Here is a 20,564-nt window from a genome sequence, read left to right on the forward strand (position 1 = left end):
TACCCTGGGATCATGACCTGAGCCGAAGGCAGAGGCCCCAACCCACTGAGCCACCCAGGCGCCCCCGCTCTTTTTTCTTAAATATGATTGATTTCAACAGCACTGATAACCAGTGCCAGGTTCTTCGTTAGGGGCTATTAAAAAAAAAAAAATGTTTAGACAAGGTCCCTGACACCAGGGAGCACTGAAGAAGTCTCCCTTTATATGCAATATTCAGCAGCTTGACTTTTTAGGGTCATGCTTTAGACTGGATGTTTCTTTCCTACCGGCTGGGCATCCACACTTTCATAGCACGTATCTAGCTGTATTAGGTCAGAATTGGTCTTTGCTTATTGCCAGTGCTGAAACCTCAGCCCATCTTCTGCATACCTTCAGTTACAACAATTGCTAATTATTCTCAAAGTTAGAAGATGACCTGCAACTAAGCATCCCTCATTTCCCTAATGGTATTTATTTAACAGAAATATAATCTGTTCCTTTTTATTAATGCTGAGTGAAAATAAATCTTTCTCCCTTTTTTCTTCCATTGGAGGCTTAGCCCATTGATATGTTTTTGCCTTTTGAGTAGATTGGGTCACAGGATCCTACAGTTTACATATTTCCTTTAAGAGTCTTCTCTTTTCTTCCCTTCCCTTCCTGTCTCTTCCCCTTCTTCTGGTCTCTCTTTCTTTCATAAAGGTCTGTATTCCTATTTCTCTGTGAGGTTGAGACTATATCCCAATCCACTACTTAGGAATCATGAAATAATAAAAATTTAATAACCAACTTGACCATGGACTCTACCCACACAACAGATTGAGATGCAAGAAGTCATTGTTAGAGCATTTCTGAATTACCAACAACTTCTGTGGTGTACTAATACAGTACCCCTCTGGGTACCCAGATTCCTGCCTGGAAAAACAAACCTGTTGAAGTAAGGAAGAAACTTAACAAACCAATGAATCTAGGGAATTGTTCTTCAATAATTACTTCTCTCATCTTCATGGTTTACAATGGAAATGTCAGGAGATGGAAGGAAGCAAATAACAAAAGTGAACTAGATTTAGATATTTGCATTAAATATAATTTAAATTGCAAATAATCCTCTTTAAAAAATCTCTCTATGCACAACTACATTATTAATACACTGCATATTGCTTTAGTAACTGATATTTTTGCCCTTATTGCCTACAGAGGGAAAACAATACAATCATAAAAACCTTCCTAAAAAAACTACAGTGAGACTAGGTGAGGGGCTGAATGACCCTTGGAAAAGAGTTGAATTTCAGTCTGTGAACAAGGCTTAGGAGAAACTCATGCATATTGTAACTCCCCCTCAGCTGATGTAGGGTTTTGACATCAAATGCATTACTACATTAGGCACTTGAAGAATCAACAAGTTTTCAAGTTTTCAATGAGAAGAGTATTATTTACAAGAGTTTTTGTCATCTTAACACAGGAGAATAAAGTTAATTCTTCTCCTCTAACACTGTGAAAATTAGTATTCTATAACTGATACTGAATTAATCCAAAGTGTTTCCAAAATTCTGAAGGCTGTTCATTTAGTTATTTTAGCAAGCATTTATTGAGCATCTACCTTCTGTGCAGGTTGATGATAGATGCTGAATATGCAAAAGTGAGTAATATGTGATTTGCTCTAAAGCTCAAAATATAGTTATTACATATACAATTTGGCACTTTTATAGTGAGTTTCAATAGGATGATATAAATCAATTTGTATGTGAGTGATATTTGTTCAATTGTTTTGGTACCCCTAATATTCAAGTTGCAGAATACACACACATACACACACACACACACACACACACACACACACAATGTTGGGATTCAGATACACAGAAATAAGCATGATTGTGTGTTTATGCATCTCTATCTGCAAAGGAAAATTATTTAAATGATTCCATTTGTCTTTAAAGATCCATCTTAGAAGCTTCTAGGAAACCATAAACTTTAGTATAAGTTCTTTTTTTCTACTGTAGTATTTATGTCATTTTACTATAGATATTTTTCTTTTGTTTATTTTTTATTATGTTCAGTTAACCAGCATATTGTACATCATTAGTTTTTGATGTATTGTTCAACAATTCATTAGTTGCATATAACACCCAGTGCTCACCACAACATGTGCCCTCCATAATACCCATCACCCAGTTACCTCACTACCCCTCACCTCCGTGCCCCGTAACCTTCAGTTTGTTTCCCGGAATCCAGAGTCTCTCATGGTTTGTCTCCCTCTCTGATTTCTTCCCATTTTATAAAACCAATCAATCAACCTAGGATATAGTCTTAAAGGTTAAAATAGAGCCAATATTATTGCATTATTGGGAATGCATTCATGAATTAATAACTAAGTTGCTTGAATAGAATTCAGTGGCCATTTCATTGGTTATATAATTAAGAATAAATGTACACAAAAAAAAAAGAATAAATGTACAATTAATTAATTTAATTTGAGAAAGCTATCTTTGGGTAGGTTTTAAAGATTGAACAGATTTTCACACTTCATTAAATGAAACCAGCTATGGTACTTGGTCAAATTTATAAATATATTAGTCACAGAAAATTCCTCTAGAGGGAATCCAAAACTACCTCAAAATTTATTTTATGTCTATGTTTATCCTAAGGAGTTTTCTGTATATGAAATGAAGCAGCGATCATGATCTTGAAAGAAACAGTATTTTATTTATTCTTTGCTATTTACTAGCATAACTACTTTACCTGCATCTTCATATTTTTCTGAGACAGATTGTATTATGAATTCATATTCATGGGGCGCCTGGGTGGCTCAGTGGGTTAAGATGCTGCCTTCAGCTCGGGTCATGATCTCAGGGTCCTGGAATCGAGCCCCATGTCTGACTCTCTGCTCAGAAGGGAGCCTATTTCCCTTCCTCCCTCTCTGCCTGCCTCTCTGGCTACTTGTGATCTCTGTCAAATGAATAAATAAAATCTTAAAAAAAATGAATTCATGTTCATCATCATATTTAAATATAGAGGAAATTTGTTTACTATATGAAAATTGCTTTGCCTCTTCTTTATATAAATATGTCAAAATAATAGAAGCAACTTGTGAAATTTTCACTGCTGTTATCCCTACTAATCATGATACTAAATAAGTATCTCCTTTTCATTTTATTTTTTGCTCAATTTTGCTCAATTGGTTACTAATTTTCTTCTAAGAATAGTAAATCTGTACATCTCCCTTTTTAAATGTCAATCTTCTAAGCACAAGTTTACGCTATCTTATCTATTATTTTATGTAAATGTTAAACTATTATGGTAAAAAATAATTTACATGTAAGGCACAGGTTAAAACTATCCCACAGTCTCTTCCAGCTTTATTTAAAAATTATTTGAAGAAGAATTTCATATTTTTTGGCTCCAAATAATAATTTTACCAAAATTGGAGAAAAGGTCATCTTTGAAATATAATTCTCCATGCGGTGGTAGTTTTTAAATGTGAATATTTACTATAGTTAAAGGAAAATTAGATAACTTGAACTATCATTTGTAATGTTTTTTATTTTTCTATTCATATTTCTTGCCTAAATACTATGAGTCAGGCAGAATTTCAGGTTGTAAACAAAGCAACCTGATGATGGTTTGCATGGAGCTTATGCTTTGTCTTAGTCCATTCTGGCTGCTATAACAAAATACTACAGATGTGGTACTTTATAAACAACAGAAATTCATTGCTCACAATTCTGTGGACTATAGCATGATCAGCTTCTGGTGAGGACCCTCTTCCTAATTGACAGCTCCTTCTCACTGTGTCTTCACATGCTAGAAGGGACAAAGGATCCCTCTAAAGCCTCTTTGATAAAGGCACCAATCTCATTCTTGATGGCCTGCCTTTATGGCTGAAGCATCTCCCAAAGTTTCCAGCTCCTAATACCATCACCTTATTGGGGAGCATGCAATCCTTCAAGTCACAGCACTCAGTAATGAAGAAAGAGAAAAATTTACAGTTCAAGTCAATTTTTAATATTACTCAGCCATAAAAAATAATTAAATCTCACCATTGACAGCAACATGAATGGAGCTAGGAATTATTATGCTAAGTACAATAAATCAGACAGAGCAAGGCAAATACCACATGATTTCATTCATATGTGGAATGTAAGAAACAAACTTATAAACAAAGGGGGGGAAAAGAGAGAGAAAGGGTGGCAAACCAAGGAATAGACTCTTAACTCTAGAGAACAAACTACTGGCTACCAGAGGTAAGGTGGGTGGGGGGATGGGTGAAATAGGTGATGGGGATTAAGGAGGACACTTGCTATGACGAGCACCAGGTGATGAATGCAAGTGTTGAATCACTATATTGTGTCCTTGAAATTAATATTACCCTGTATTTTAACTAATTGGAATTTAAATGAAAACTTAAAAAAATGTAAATATGAGGAAATCAAGACTGGCTATTTTAATGGAGTCATCAAGACAGACCTGTCTGAAGAGATGGTAGGATGAGCATAGAACAAAGAGCTACAATCTGGGAAGGTACAGGTGCTGTGTATCCTATGAATTAATTTATTGCAATGTGTGTATATTTAAATGTCATTTCTGTATTGAAATTTGGAAATTGAGTCACAATTTTGGTATTCCTGTGGAATACTGCATTAGAAAGCTTATGAATCCATTTGGAAGGCAGAGATTCCCTCAGGAAAATAATGGTTAACTACTAAATTCCAACTGTCTACTTCTAATCTGTATTTGGATCTCAAATTTCATATGTGAAGAACTGAATTCTCAATATTTTGCTTCAAACATGCTCTTGCAGCAGTTTCTATCTCAGTAATGGCAACTCCATTCATCCTTCCAATTTCTCAGGCCAGAATCCTTAGTGTCATCCTTGCCTTCTCTCTATTTCTACTCCATTGGCTAATTGCTAGGGCACTGCCTACCTTCAAAATACATTCAAGATCTGACCATTTCTTTTAATTTCTACTACTACCTCCCTGGTTCAAACAACCATCATCTCTCACCTAAATTATTCCCATAGTATCTGTAGTCTATTCCCAGAATTCCAGCCAGATGATCTTTTGAAAAATATTAAGTGAGATCTTATCCTTTCTTCGTGCAAACCCTCCAATTACTTCTTCTCTTACTGAGAGCAGACATAAAAATCTTACAGTGACCTACAGGTCACTAAATAATGTGGCATCTCTCACCACTCCAACCTTGCCTCAGACTATCCCCTCCCTGGCTAGATCCACTCTAGCTACATTCTCTCACTCACTTTTCATGGAAAACTCCAGATGCTCATCTATCTTATAGTCTTTGCTGTCTATTCCTTCTGTTGAACTGCTCTTCCTCCAAAACACCGTTTAGCTCATTGCTCTCCTCCTTCAAGTCTCCACTTAAAAGTTTTTTTTTTTTCCTATTCTTTTTTTTTTTTTCCATTCAAATATTACAGAGTTTCCCTACCCAGAGGTAACCAAAATCAAGGTTAAGGGTTCAGGCTTTCAGACTTCAAAGTTGGTTCAAGATTCCTTTTTTTTTTTTTTTTTAAAGATTTTATTTATTAATGAAAGAGAGAGAAAGTGGGGAAAGAGAGAGAGCAGGAGGAGGAGCAGCAGAAGAGAGACAAGCAGACTCCACACTGAGTATGGAGCCCAGTGTGGAGCTTGATCTCAGAACCCTGAGATCATGACCTGAGCCAAAACCAAGAGTTGGATGCTGAACTGACTGAGCCACCCAGGTGCCCTGAAGTTGGCTCAAGATTTCTGATACCAGTTGCAGATTCGAGGTTACCAGGGCCACCTCACTCCAGACTAGCTGGCTACAAATTTGAGATCCCTAAGGACTTTCTCAGATATAATCATGCCCTAGAATGATTCACAGAACTCAGGAGGGTTCTATAAATACAATTGGAATTCTTATATAATAAAAGGATATATTAGAACCATGAGAGACTGTGGACTCTGAGAAACAAACTGAGGGTTATGGAGGGGAGGGAGTTGGGGGAGTCTGGTGGTGGGAATTAACGAGGAAGCACCCGGTGTGGTGCATAAACAATGAATCTTGGAACACTGAAAAAATAAAATTAAAAAAAAAAGAAAGAAAGAAAGAAAGAAAAAAAAGAACCTGTCTGGGCACCTGGGTGGCTCAGTTGGTTAAACATCTGCCTTTGGCTCAAGTCATGATCCCAGGGTCCTGGGATCAAGTCCCACATCAGGCCCTTTCTCATCAGGGAACCTGCTTCTCCCTAATGCCCTCCCCACACTTGTGCACTCTCTCTCTCAGTCTCTCTCACAAAAATAAATAAAATCTTAAAAAAAAAAAAAAGAACCCATCCAAAGAAAAGATACATAAACAAGATCTGGTACTCACAGAATTCCAAAGGTAAAGCTTCTGTAACCTCAGAGATGCATTACCTTCAGGGCATTAATTGCAGCAATATGCACATGGAGTATTGCTAGCCTAAGGAAGCTCACCTGAGCTTGAGGTCCAGAGTGTTATTGTAGTTTCATTATATAGGCATAATCAATTAATTTATTAGCCATTGTAATTGAACTCAATCTTCAGCCTCCTCCCCTTCCAGCAGGTCATGTTGATATCATCGGACTCAAAGTCCCACCCTTCTAATCGCAGGGTTGGTCTTTCTGGTATGGCCGTTCCTTCCCTGAGATTATCAGTGTGAGCAAGCTCACCCTGAATCATACCTTTAGTAAAAGCCATCAGGTGCTCACCATGAGTCATCTTGTTAGCATAAACAATTAGGTATAGTGCAAAATTCCAAAGACTTATGGGCAAAGGCCAATGAAATTCATGATTACACACTCCTTAACCACTGTCCCATCTCTAGCAACTCTTACTAACATATTATACATTTTCATTATTTGTCTTATTTATTGTCTATCTTCTTCAAAGAAAGGAAACTGCAACAGGCAAGAATTTCTATTTTTATCTTTGTTGATTTTCTGTGACTTAAATAAGCCTGACATAGTATGCACTCAATTAATATTTGTTGAATGAATAGACGAATTTTGTTTTGACAAATTCAGATTCCGTTACAGCCCCTCTATTCCTTAAATTAAAATATAGTTTTATTTGAGCATGACCTGACATAGAGTAGGAATCTATGAATATTTGTATATTTAAGAAATTATCCGCTATAATCTGTATTCCCTTAGCCCTCTCAGGACAGTAGAATATTTCATCTGGCCTTTCAATTTACAACTACAAATTATGGCTTTATTTTATTAGATTGTAAGGTACACTGAAATATATTCATTTTAAAATCATCGTATACCTTCTTAGACATCACTGTCTCTGAATTCCTGTCAAAAAAAATCTTATTCCTAGGTTAGGATTGATGGGAATCCTGGGGTTTATAATCCCAAGAAAACTTGACGCATGGAGCTGAATGTATACTACTTCATACAAGGCATCCGGACTCAATTAATGTCTTTTTTATAAATCTGTTCATAAAATAAGATATCAAATCTATGCTCAAATATCAATGACAAGCAGGTAATTTCCTGAAGTAGAGATATTAGGAAAATACTCTGCCTTTTGGTTAAATAAGCTATGTCAAAACTTTTCAAATTTACGTAAGAGGAAAAGTATAATGGATAATCTTTAAACCACTTTTATATCACAAAGTAGAACAAAAATCTCATAGTAAAAATAGAGCAGAGATTTTTCTATTTCATGGAAAATTTTAGGTATTACTGCTTCAAACTCTTTATTTTGTGACAAGAACAGGAAATACTTTTGATAAATAACAGAGCCAAGATGTTTAAATATACCTTATAATTTTGAGATTAAAATTATATAGCGTTTCAGAATTGTGTATCTGGAAAATGTGTTGTATTTCACAGTCTTTAATTGATACAGATAGAAAGAGAATTATATCTCTTGTTAAGTTTTAAAGTCTTTGAAGATTTCTTCAAATTACACAGTAAAATGTTCCATCACTTCAATAGCTATTTCAATCACTTTTTGAAAACGATATCTGCATCCATAGGCAAAGGAATTTTATTATCTCTGAACTGCATTTTGGAATGTCATGAGATATTTCATAGAACAAAGTTTGTCAAATGAACAGGGGCAGTGCCAGTAGTGGTTTGCTCTTGAACTCGAGTACGAGTCAGCTTTGTTCAAGTCACCATTTGCAGAAGCCAGAAAAGAATGAGCAGTTAAAATGGTGCCATAAGTTAATTAGAGTGGAATTAGAAGGAAAGTGGGCAATTTAAGAACATAAGAATTGCTGTACTGAATCAGACCAATGGTTCTCCTGGTTTAATATCCAGCCTCCAGCAACTGTACTTGTTAGTTTCTAAAGCTTTAAAAGAAAGGGAAAAGACTACATAATTCACCTAGACAAGCGTGCCATCTGTGATCTGGAGAAATTTTCTTCATGACCCCTCTCAAATAATAGCCTAAAGCAGGAGGTTTCAATCCTGTTATGATATTGGCTTAACTTGAATAACTTGGTTATTAGTAATTCTTTTTTAATCATCTAATTCCTACATAAAATCAACTAGTCCATCAAGAAGCTATTTATCTCCAAAGCTCCTGAATTCACGTCTGCTTCTATGATGAAATATGAATTTGTGGTTCTTTTTTTTTTTTTAAGAGTTATTTATTTATTTATTTGACAGAGAGAGATCACGAGTAAGCAGAGAGGCAGGCAGACAGAGAGGAGGAATCAGGCTCCCTGCAGAGCAGAGAGCCGGATGAGGGGCTCGATCTCAGGACCCTGAGATCATGACCTGAGGTGAAGGCAGAAGCTTAACCCACTGAGCCACCCAGGTGCCCCTGAATTTGTGGTTCTTATATGATACAAGTTCTCGATGGCAAAATTTGTTCTAGATAACCACGCTCAGTGAATGCCTATTTCTACTTCCAAATCTACTGGGTTTACAGGCTTGTGGCCAAAAGAAATCTTCTATCTGCTATCATTACTACCAACTTTCTATCTGTTACCAATCTACAAAGATATTTGAATAAAGAAGGAATTTGTGTGCTGAACTTTTAGAAAAATTCAATTGGAGTTTTCCTTATGTGATTTTACTTAAGGTAGAATGAATCTAAGAGAGAGAGGAATGAATTACTTATCCTTATCACTTCAGTCTTCTGTTTATGATAGAAGTACATGTAACTACTTTTTAAGTTTTTTGGTTATTCTGGATAACCTCCAGGTCAGTATTTCTAAAATGTTATGTTCAAAAGAAGCCATTTAGTCAAAAATCCCTCAAGTACAGTAAAAGCCTACAGTTACAGTCTAAACCATTTTCCTAGGCTGTCAGATCTTAATGTGATAACACTAATATCCTAAAGCTGTAACTCTAAGAGGATCTCTTCTATCCTATATTCCAAGAAAACTTGTTTTTTCATTGTGTTTTGACCTAAGATGAACATTCATTAATTGGAACGATGTAGTTCTCTTCCCTTTCTCTAACCTTCCCTACGTCTCTCTCGTTCAGTTCCTTAGTTACTCTCCTTACTTCAGCTTAAAGCTCTTTTCTTCAGGTAATTTCTTTTCAAACTTAGCGATTATTCCCTCTTTTGACAATTTGTGTCCCTTTGTTTATGTTTGCTTTAGGCTACCATATATAGGTTCTTTGTTTTCATGAATGTTCTTCCTTGTAAATTTTCAGGGGGAAAACTATGTTTCCCATGTTTATTTGTATTTCCAGATCCTAGAGCAGTGTTTAACTCATAATCATAACATAAAAATATATTAAAGGTAAATCAGTAGAATTGCCAATGACTAACTACTTGGAACAACTTGCAAAATGTTTACTCTTTGAGTTTGTGTTTGTGTGACCTAGGTAACACCATATTATTGAGTGCTACACAGGTGTAAACAAACCCCAAACTACAAATTTCTAAAAAAATAGAATCAAGTGTTTTTGATGTAAAAATCACAATAAAAGATATGGGGAATATCAGCACAAAAAGAGAATTTGAGAAAGAATCTGAACTGACCTAGCCCATGCCCTTGGGAAATGAAGGAATGCCAAGTTTGATAGCTGGGGCAAAGTCAAGGGAGTGACATAGAGGAGGGAATTTCTAAGTAACTGTCCCTAATTCCTGTTGGTTGACTCTTGCAAAGACTATCTGACAGTAAGCTTGAAAATATGAATGGCACCATGTGTGTTAAATAATTCCATTGGGGAATTATTGAAGCATCTTTCATCAGTGAGCAGATCTATAAGAATGTAAGATCAACTTAAAAGTGAGACGAAAGGGAGTTTCCTATAGTAATGAAGTTACTTGCATAATAGGACATGTAATCAGTCACAAACTCAGGCAGTGATGACAAGGGCAAATAGAATGACATGCATGCAAGATACTAGTAGAGAAGATTGGGTCTGAGGTAAAGGAAGAAAAGGAGGCAAAAGGAACACTGCCCCTTCAAGCATGTTTAAGTGTGAAGAAAACATTAGCATTCTTGAAATAGAAAATATTTTTTTTCTCCCTGTTTGTTAAGCAGAAATGTATGTAAAAGTTATTCTTTAAATTTTAAGTCTTACACTTTTTTTTTTAAAATATTTTATTTATTTGACAGAGAGAAATCACAACTAGGCAGAGAGGCAGGCAGAGAGAGAGGAGGAAGCAGGCTCCCTGCGGAGCAGAGAGCCTGATGCGGGACTCAATCCCAGGACCCTGGGACCATGACCTGAGCTGAAGGCAGAGGCTTTAACCCACTGAGCCACCCAGGCGCCTCAAGTCTTATACTTTTAATTTAGTGCTTCAAGTTGCTGAAAACATTCCACCCAGTTCATTTTTACTTGACATCATCAAAACAAATCCACATTTTTTTCTGATTTTTTAAAGCTATTGTTGGTTTTTGAGAACAATATTCTTTCTCTCTAACAATGATTTCCGTAGAACTATAATATCTCTCTTTAATTTTTTAGAAATCCCGATGGAACCCAGAACAATAGCACAAGATGGCCTGCCTTCAAAAACACTGACCAGAAATATTTAACGTTGAATACAGAGTCACCAAGGGTATACACTAAACTACGCGCTCAACAATGCCGATTCTGGACCCTATATTTTCCCAAAGTCTTGGAAATGACAGGTGTGTGTGTTTTTAGTATTTCGTCAAATAATTGGTTGTTAATTATGTAAAAGGGAGAAAAGGTAGAGTATCCAAGGCACAGTGATGGTGTTAATCTGTGAATTTACAACTACTTGATTCTTTCACAACTTTCTTCTAGCAAGTTTAGATATATTTAAGGGCTTACTATATGACCAGCACTTTAGTAGTAAAATAAAGAAAACTGAGATAGAGATTTTCCCCTAGAGGAACATAAAACCTAGTAGTGGAACTAAAATAGGGCACTACTTGCTATTCAGCTCATCTTTGTGGAATTAATTAATGGAAAAATTAATAAATAAACAAAAATAAGCAAGGTATAGAACTAAAAATATAATTTAGAAAATAGAATGAGTGTAATTTACTCTCAAAGAGAGGTAAAAACAAATCTATTGATAAATAGAATACTTATTGATAAATAGAATAGAAATAAATTTATTGATAAATAGATAAATTCTGGAGGGGGGAACCCTCCAGAATTTAAATATTTAAAAACACAATCTGAATATTTCTAAATATTCTGAGCTTTGGGACATTTATCATGAACACACACATATATTACACAATACAATAAACAGTAATTTAGTTAACTAATCTTAAGGAAGGGATTCCGTAAGCTTATATAAGGAAATACTAGGAAAACTGGTTCCGATTATAGTGTTATTTCAAAATTCATTAGTAAGAAAATGTTTAAATTAACTTGAAGGATCAGCTTGAGTGATTGCCTCTTCTGTGAGGAAAATGACATACATATCTCATTCTCTTGCCAGTTTTAAAATGCCCAGCTGTTTCTAATCTATGTGACTCCTCAGGCCTTGACTTTTCAAGTAAAAGTAATTGACTTTCAGCCATCAGACATATTGCTGCCCAGTTTCCTTAGACTTTACCACTCTGTTCATCATAATACTCTGTAATTTGGGGGCCATGTTAGATATTACAATAGAGTAGATGCTGTAGTTTCCTGTTTAGAGAGGTTGGGGGTTAGTTTCAGGCGAACATGGGCATCTCAGAGCTATATTTGATTGTTTAATATGCTTTTTAATTATCAGACATTACTCACCAAAATTATAATTATGTACTCCATCTGTTTGGGAGATGTTTCTGATATACCAGTGCTCTGTGTATTACCAAATGTTCTGTGACATAATATATATCCAGAGATGGGTTTCTGCATCCCTTGGCAAAGCTACAGTGCTGTCCTTGTGTTCTCTGGGTGTGAATAACAATGAGGTAACCTGCTTAATCTGCCAAGAGACCAAAAGAGGTACCATTTAACATAACCCAGAATACATGTTCTTAATCTTTACTTAAAATATCTTTAAATGAGAAGGTCATAACTGAGGGGCAATGAAAAGGGGTGGGGAGGATTTTTAATGACCAACTTATTACAAGCCAAACTACTTGTTCTGGTTCGAGCTGCTGTGGTCTGTTGCAATTTATTTGCAGATAGATTAAAATTTAAGTATCAGCAATTTTTGAGGATGTACTTCAAAATCCCTATCTCTAAATACTCGGCCGCCATAAAGCGGGCTGAACAAACAAGCTCCCAAGTTTTTGGCTAGCTGCCACTCCTTCTAGGCAGTGCCGAACTCCTTTCTAGTTTGAGCAACGCTGAGCTGTATGGAAATAGCAGGCCTTGCTCTGGATTAATACCGTGCTCTGGGATTGTTCCAAAGTACCTTTAAAACATAATTTTAGACTTCAGCATTTTTTTCAGATAACTCACACCAGAAAGGTCACATTAAATATATTTTATAAACTGTAAAGTAAATGCATGATAGAATTGTTGTAACATCAACACATCCTCATTAATAATAAAAATGTTTTACATTTAAACAGAACCAGTTTGGGCACTTGAGTGGCTCAGCTGGTTTAAGTGCCTGCCTTAGGCTCAGGTCATGCATGACCTTAGGGTCCTGGGCTCAAGCCCTGCATCAGGATTCTAGCTCCGTAGGAAGTCTGCCTCACCCTCTTTCTCTCTGTCTCTCTCAAATAAATAAATAAAATCTTCATTACCAAATAAATAAATAAATAAATAGAACCAGTTTGAAGTTATATATTTTTTTTAGGTTTTACCAATGAATAATGAAAATGTATGGTGATTAAAAAGATTAAGAACACATGTTCTTAGCATATTTTGTGTATTTCAAGGTGTAAAACCTCACACATTTCAGTATTAGATATTTTGAGAATTGGGATTATTCACATGACCTGGGCTGAAGTTCCTATGGAAATATTACATTTTTAAAAAAAAAACAGTTCTAGGGATGCCTGGGTGGCTCAGTTGGTTAAGCTGCTGCCTTTGGCTCAGGTCATGATCCCAGGGTCCTGGGATCGAGTCCCACGTCAGGCTCCTTGCTCAACAGGGAGCCTGTTTCTCTCTTTGCCTCTGCCTGCGTGTGCTTTCTCTCTCTCTCTGAGAAATAAATAAATAATAAATAAATAAAATATTTAAAAAAAAACCCAGTTCTATGTGTAAAAGAAAATTTCAGAGGAAAACTATTGACTGGGTTTCTTAAAGGTGGGAATGTTTATTTCACTCAAGATGGAAACCCAAGGAGATTTATAAGTACCACTTGAGAAGTAGTTTACATTTAAGCAATAAATGTTCTCAAATAAAATGATCCTTAAGACTTGTTTAAACACAGGAATTCTAGCACTTAAAGTTCAGACTATACTTCAGCATATGCCTGTGCTATTAGGGTGTGCACCGGCAAGAAATAAAATGTACAATATTTGTTTTAAATGTTATCAAATTCAAAATTTTCACTAGAAAATGTAACTGCACAATATTTCGCAATTGTTTGAAAAAGAAAGAAAAAGAGATAGAGAAATGACCCATTCAATGTCAATAAGATATCAGTATTTCTCACTAAAAGTGAAAGAATAAATTAACTTAAAGGAAAAAAATCACTTTGACTTTCAACTCCTCCCAATACAGAAAAATATTAGATCCAGTGGTTTTTGATTTGTTTCATTTTAAAAACACAAGCATACATCAAAGATATTGCAGATTGGTTCCAGACCACCACAATAAAGCAAATATTGCAATATAGTGAGTCAGTGAATTTTTTACTTGCCCAATCTATGCAAAAGTTTTATTTACTATATTTCACTAAAAAAAAAAGTTATATTTACATGATGCTGTAGTCCATTATGTATGTAGCAGTATTATACCTAAAAAAATAAGGAACACACTTAATTTAAAGATACTTTATTGCTAAAATGCTAACCATCATCTGAGCTTTCAGTGAGTCATCATATTTTTATGGATGGAGGGTCTTGCCTGGATGTTCATGCTGCCTACTGATCAGGGCTAATGGTTGCTGAAGGCTGAGGTGGCTGTGGCAATTTCTTCAAATAAGACAATAATGAAGTTCACACATTGAGTGACTCTTCCTTTCACGAATGATTTTGCTGTAGCCTGTGATACTGTTTCATATCATTTGACCCACAGTAGAACTTCTTCAAAACTGAGGTCAATCCTTTTAAAGCCCACTGCCGTGTTATCAACAGAATTTATATAATATTCTAAATTCTCTGTTGTCATATCAACAGTCTTCACAGCATTTTCACAAGGAGTAGATTCCAGCTCAAGAAACCACTTTCTTTGTTCATCCAAAGGAAGCAACTCCTGATCCTTTAAAAGTTTTATCATGAGACTGCAGCAATTCAAATATGATAATGTTGAAAAGATTGAAATATTGCAAGGATTAGCAAAATGTGACACAGAGACATGACGTGAGCAAATAATGTCGGAAAAATTGTGTGGATAGGACTTACTTGATGCAGGGTGGCCACCAACTTTCAATTTATTAAAAATGCAGTATTTGGGGTGCCTGGGTGGCTCAGTGGGTTAAGCCTCTGCCTTCCGCTCAGGTCATGACCCCAGGGTCCTGGGATCGAGCCCTGCCCCGCATCCGGCTTTCTGTTCAGTGAGGAGCCTGCTTCCCTTCCTCTCTCTCTGCCTGCCTCTCTGCCTCCTTGTGATCTTTGTCTGTCAAATAAATAAATAAAATCTTTGAAAAAAAAAAAAAGCAGTATTTTCAAAGCACAATATAGTGAAGTGCCATGGAATAGGTATGCCTGTATGCGAAGAGTTCACCAAACCTTGCCAGAGTTTAGAGCAGTTCATTCTGCAGTAGCAGTCGTGGTTCACTCTCATCCCACACTCATAATAGGACAACTAATGTGCTTCTGATCTGCAACATAAAGAATTATGTATTCCTCGGTAACTTTATTAATTGGATAACAAATGGGAAAATAAGCAAGTAATGGGAGCCAAAGAGATTTTCAGTGAAATTTCAGAGTACTTGAATTATTTTTTTATTATAATGATTAGAACAATTCAAAATCCAATTAGTTTTTTCTTCTAACTTTACCTCCATGAATAATTTTGAGTTGACTCACCTCTCCTGTATTCTTTCTCAGTGTCTCAGACTTGATTACATAGACTCTGTTCTGGTGAAATACTGCTCTCACTCTTTTTTCATTGACAAGACAAAAAGTAGCCTTATTAGTATTATTCTTTCTGTTGGGGAGAAAGCTTGACTTTTTCTTTTTCCAAATAAGCCAACAATGTGGACAAATCAAGGATCACAAAAGTCCTAAAAAAGTTGTGTCAGTATGTTTATGAACTACTGGTATTGATCTAGCTGTAGATGGATTCAATGAGAAGCAAAGTTAAGAATAAATTTTTGCAAGAGGGCAATGAATTCATTACTGGCACTCCCAATAGGTGTATAGAGCTCGATTTCATAATGTACATACCAGACAATTTATCCTTCATAGTATCACTGCAAAATAGTGATCACCCACCCCATTTACCATTGGAAACCTAGTTTCAAAAGTTACAAATTTTTTTCTATGTCACTAATATAGTAAGTGATCAGGCTGGAATTTAACTCTTGTCACTGCATAGACTATATAATGTCCCTTCTTTCACAGTGTAGTACCTTGTTAACTACAAAACAAATAGATGTACGTCTCACAGATAATAAATCTATAGTCACTTAAGTAGTTTCCCAGTTTGGAGGAAGAGAAGTAGGGGGAAGAAAAAAACCTAAGTTTGGTTTTGATTTATGTCATGGGACTCAAAATTTTTATTATCTTTTCACTGTGGTGTATTCAGTTCTGAATTGTATTAGAAAATAATCAAATGTTTCATGTTTTATTGTCTCAACCAATGTTCAGTATTATTAAATAAAGTACTCAAGTCTACAAAGCATTTGTACACTAAAAAGCAAAGTATTTCAATTCACTAAATTGTATAGTGTTAGATTATGATACACAAGGAAATATATTTACATTTATATGAGTCAATGAATTTGTTATTCTATGCACAAGAAAAGAAAATCGAATCTAAGACCTTTTCTCTGAGTATTAAAATTCATGGTGTAAGTGGTAGATTACTATCACTTATTTGTTATACCAAAAAGTTTGTTCTTTCTGAACTTTAGAGCCTATTTGGCATAACATTTAAAAAAGCATTTAATTATAAAAAATACCATATGAGTAGAACATTTGGTGTGATATTTAATGTCTTTCACATCTAATGTTTTTTAGAAAAGTTCTATTATTTACAAAATAGTTACAGTCATTGACCTTCTAAAAGCCATTTTTTAAATGAGACATTTTTGCATATATTCCAAATATTTATCAAAAGTCCAAGCAGTATGAACACTTCAAACTTACATATATCCTAAATGACACAGGATATTTTAATAGCTGTACAAATATTTTAAATATTTTGATTTTCATATATACAAAAATAAATCACTAATGTGCTCCATTGTTATTAGTATAAATGACACACTTTCATGTATAATGTCTTCATGTATAATGAACTATCTTCTCCAAATTAGTATCTTACAAAGTTGTAATTAATTTTAAAAATACGCAACTGTAAAGAATATATTTAAAAATTGTCAAGTCTTCCTTTTCAGATAGCTGAAATCCCATAAGATCTTGTTTTTTAGTTCAGTGACTAGAGCACAGCATTCTAAAAGTTTAAGAAGTAAGAGAACTATAAATGTGTAAAATACTAATAGATTTAGTACATAGACCATTTTTGGTTAACTGCTTCACATATTTCTGGCATAAACACTCCCCTACTCTGACACATGCATACACTTTGCAAACTACTGGAAAACAGAGATTGTCTTAGTCATCTTTCTAATTTGCAAAGCAATTAATAAACTACTTTCATGTACTAGCTTCCATAAACTGCTTTCAATGACTATGCATTGTTTGGAATTAAAATATATGATACAGAGCAGGAGTAAAATCTACATGCAGTGTCAGTTACAGACTTACCCCTTAGGCACTAATAAATATATATAAATATTTTCATTAGAAATAAGTCTGCTATATAATTACATATGTAAATGAGATGCATTTAATGGGATTTCTGTTATGCATTGAAGTTCAAGAAAAGATAATAATATTTATATATCTTCTTAAAAATGAAAGTATATATATGTTATATAATTAGATGTGATATATCAATTCATTTTCATATTTTTATACTATATGCAACTTACACATAATTTGCATTTTCATATAATGTATAAAATTTTATTAAAAGCTTTCTAGGTAGTGAAAGAAGCTGATAATAAATAATATTAAAAATTATTGTGCGGTGTACTTAGAAAATGGCATCTATAATCAAAATTATTTTCAATTAATGTAAACATTAAAATTTAGATTAATACAACTTATTCCATGTTTTACAGGAAACATTGATGAAGCAGAACGAGAATGGAGAGCAGGATTCTATCGCTGGAACAATTACATGATGGACTGGAAAAATCAATTTAACGATTATACTAGCAAGAAAGAAAGCTGTGCAGGTCGCTAATTAATAGATTTACCCTTTATAGAATGTTCGTTTTCCTGTAGATCAAGGTAAAAATATCAGTAGCTCTCTTACATACCTAGTAAGAAAGCTATTATACAGCTGAAACAAAAATGCCAAAAGGATAATATCGATTCTTCACATCTTCCACTTAGTATTGTACCTAGCATTTCAAAACCCAAATGGCTAGAACACGTTTAATTAAATTCTACAATATAAAGTTTGACAATTAATTATATGCATATTAAAATGATTTGCAGCTTCAAACTCTCTTTCCTGAGTAACTTTACAGATTTTTTTCCTTAAAAATACCTGTATTCTACTTTTAGTTGTGTATTTTCATTAAAAAAAAGGGTATCTTTTTTAAAAGGCGCTAGGTTTTGAAACATTAGAGACTGATTTACAATACTATTTCCCTTAAGAATTTATGAATTTAATGTCAACATGGGATACTAAAACAAGCATAGGAAATAATTTTTTCCTTTTTTTATTTGAAGGCAAGAGAGAACCTTAAAGTAAAAGGCTTGGTCACTTTGAAACACCTAATGACTAAAACAAAATGTTGCTCCTGAGAGACAAAACATAAACAAATATAATTATTTGTTTTTATTTTTTTAAATATGTATGCTCTGAGTCTTCAAATTCTGTTCTATTATTCATTCTTTCAACTCTGGCCCTTCCTCACTTCCCCCCTCCCAAAGTCTCTCCCAAAGGTGTACATCTGTAAATTACTCTTCCTGTAACTGAAAAATAAAACAGATGAGCAGAAGTCTAGAGTCAGAACTCGTATACGATCTGGGTGGGGAATTCTTGCCTTGGACCCAGAAATGTTAGGATTTTAATAGAGAAATTACTTAATTCCAAGGAAGAAATTTTATACTTTCTTCAGATAAGTAATAATATTTTTATAATTTAAAAAATTACAAAGCTGCATTTACTAATAGGCATGGCAACCAAACACATCCGTTGAATAAATTAAACAGGTAGTTCATTAACAGGAAGAAGTCAGAGATTTTAAGTTTCAGAAAAGAGCAGTGAATGTTGATTATGTTTATTATGTTAATTAAATACTAAAATCCAGCACTAAAGATAGGAAAAGTATTTAGTATATAGGTCTGTACACCATTGGTTAAAGCATGTCCCATTGTTCATTGGTCATAAGGATGTTCATAGTTAGATCCAGGATGGTCTGTCGTGCTCACTCAAAGTTTCAGGACATTTTGTCAGCTTCAACTGATTAGGGAGAGAATTTATTATATAAACCAAGTCACTTCAGTGCTGCTGTAAATGGAAATCTTTGCTTTAGAGTTCTTCCCTCAGCCTATGATGAAGGGAAAAACAAAAACAAAAACAAAAACAAAATGATAGGCAAATGGGCAGACATTCCATTCTACACCACCATCTTTGTTTCAGTGCCATTCTTCCAGGATCCAATATGTTTTCCTGAATCATTTGAGACTCTGTTTGATGCAATATAAATATATAAATATAAAATATAAATATAAAAATATTTATATTTTTATATTTCAAATATAAAACAAGTCTGAAATATAAAACAACAGGATGATGTCTCTTCAACAGCATTAAAGACCCTTTAAAGACACTCTTGATGAGACCAACAATTAGGAAAACATAATTATGTTTATAGAACACCTGTAACCCACCTTAAATGACATGTTCTGGTCATTGGAAAAGATCCCATGGATCACTTTGTCCCACCTTGGACAACCAGTTGGTTTGTTCTTGAATTTTACTGTGATGACACTTGACTTCCTCTGAAGCTTATATCCAAATACAACGAGAACTGTCAGCCAGCACATAAACCCTTCTGTGTTTGTTCTGTAAGTAAATTATTATGAATCCACTGTGTCCAGCACCATTGCATGAAGATTGGTTAAGGCTTTTCAAGGAAACAGTGTATAACGGAGTCTATACAGTTTCTCTTACTATGATTTCCATTTAAAAGGCAGTTTCAGTGAAGGATTTTAAATCAGGGGCCCCAAGTCAAGGGAGAAACTTGTGCATAAAGTGATGGAAATAAGTATCCTGAAACACTTGGACATTTGCCTTTCAGCAGGCTCATAGATGAAAGAACTTTTAGTTGTCTGAGATACTAGCAGTACAGAAGCGTCAAAACCTAAAATAGCATAAAGCCCTTCCCAGAAAGCAGAGTATAGGGAGATATTAGCATACATACACAAAGCCACGGAGGCCATCACCTAATTCTGGTAAAAATTTAAGGGACGTCTCCAGAAAGTATGAGGGAAAATTATGTCTAAGGTTGCAATAGAACAAATGGAATTAGTGCAACCAGTATCACAACACTTAGCTTGATCAATTATTTAAATGAAAGCATTATTTCTTTCAGTGTGGGACTCTCCATAACACTTCGCATTATAGGGTTTATTGAAAATTGATTATCATTTGTGGTTTGGTATCCATGTACTACGCAGAAGGATTAAGGTAACAAGTCACACACCTTCAAAAAAAAATACCATTATAACTTGTTTTATTTTTTCAAATAAATTAGCTGCTAAATATTATCAGCATGAAGGCAAGGTAAGTAATTTTTGGCCAATCAGAATTTAAATTTCATAGATAAATCTTAACATAATTACAGCTGTGTCATTTTTAGCAGAATATTCAAATAAA

At 34.5% G+C, this 20,564-nt stretch overlaps 1 protein-coding gene across 1 annotated transcript in view; it reads left to right on the forward strand.

Annotated features, from left to right (window-relative positions):
* Positions 1-18,179, forward strand: part of BCHE (butyrylcholinesterase) — a 62,495-nt gene extending 44,316 nt beyond the window's left edge. The window contains exons 3-4 of the mRNA XM_046003455.1: positions 10,872-11,038; positions 17,791-18,179. Coding sequence (XP_045859411.1) covers positions 10,872-11,038; positions 17,791-17,915 — 292 coding nt within the window. The 3' untranslated portion in view covers positions 17,916-18,179. The remainder of the gene's footprint in view (positions 1-10,871; positions 11,039-17,790) is intronic.
* The last annotated feature ends 2,385 nt before the right edge of the window (positions 18,180-20,564 follow it).

This window comes from Meles meles, chromosome 4 (assembly GCF_922984935.1).
Source record: "Meles meles chromosome 4, mMelMel3.1 paternal haplotype, whole genome shotgun sequence".
NCBI lineage: Eukaryota > Metazoa > Chordata > Mammalia > Carnivora > Mustelidae > Meles > Meles meles.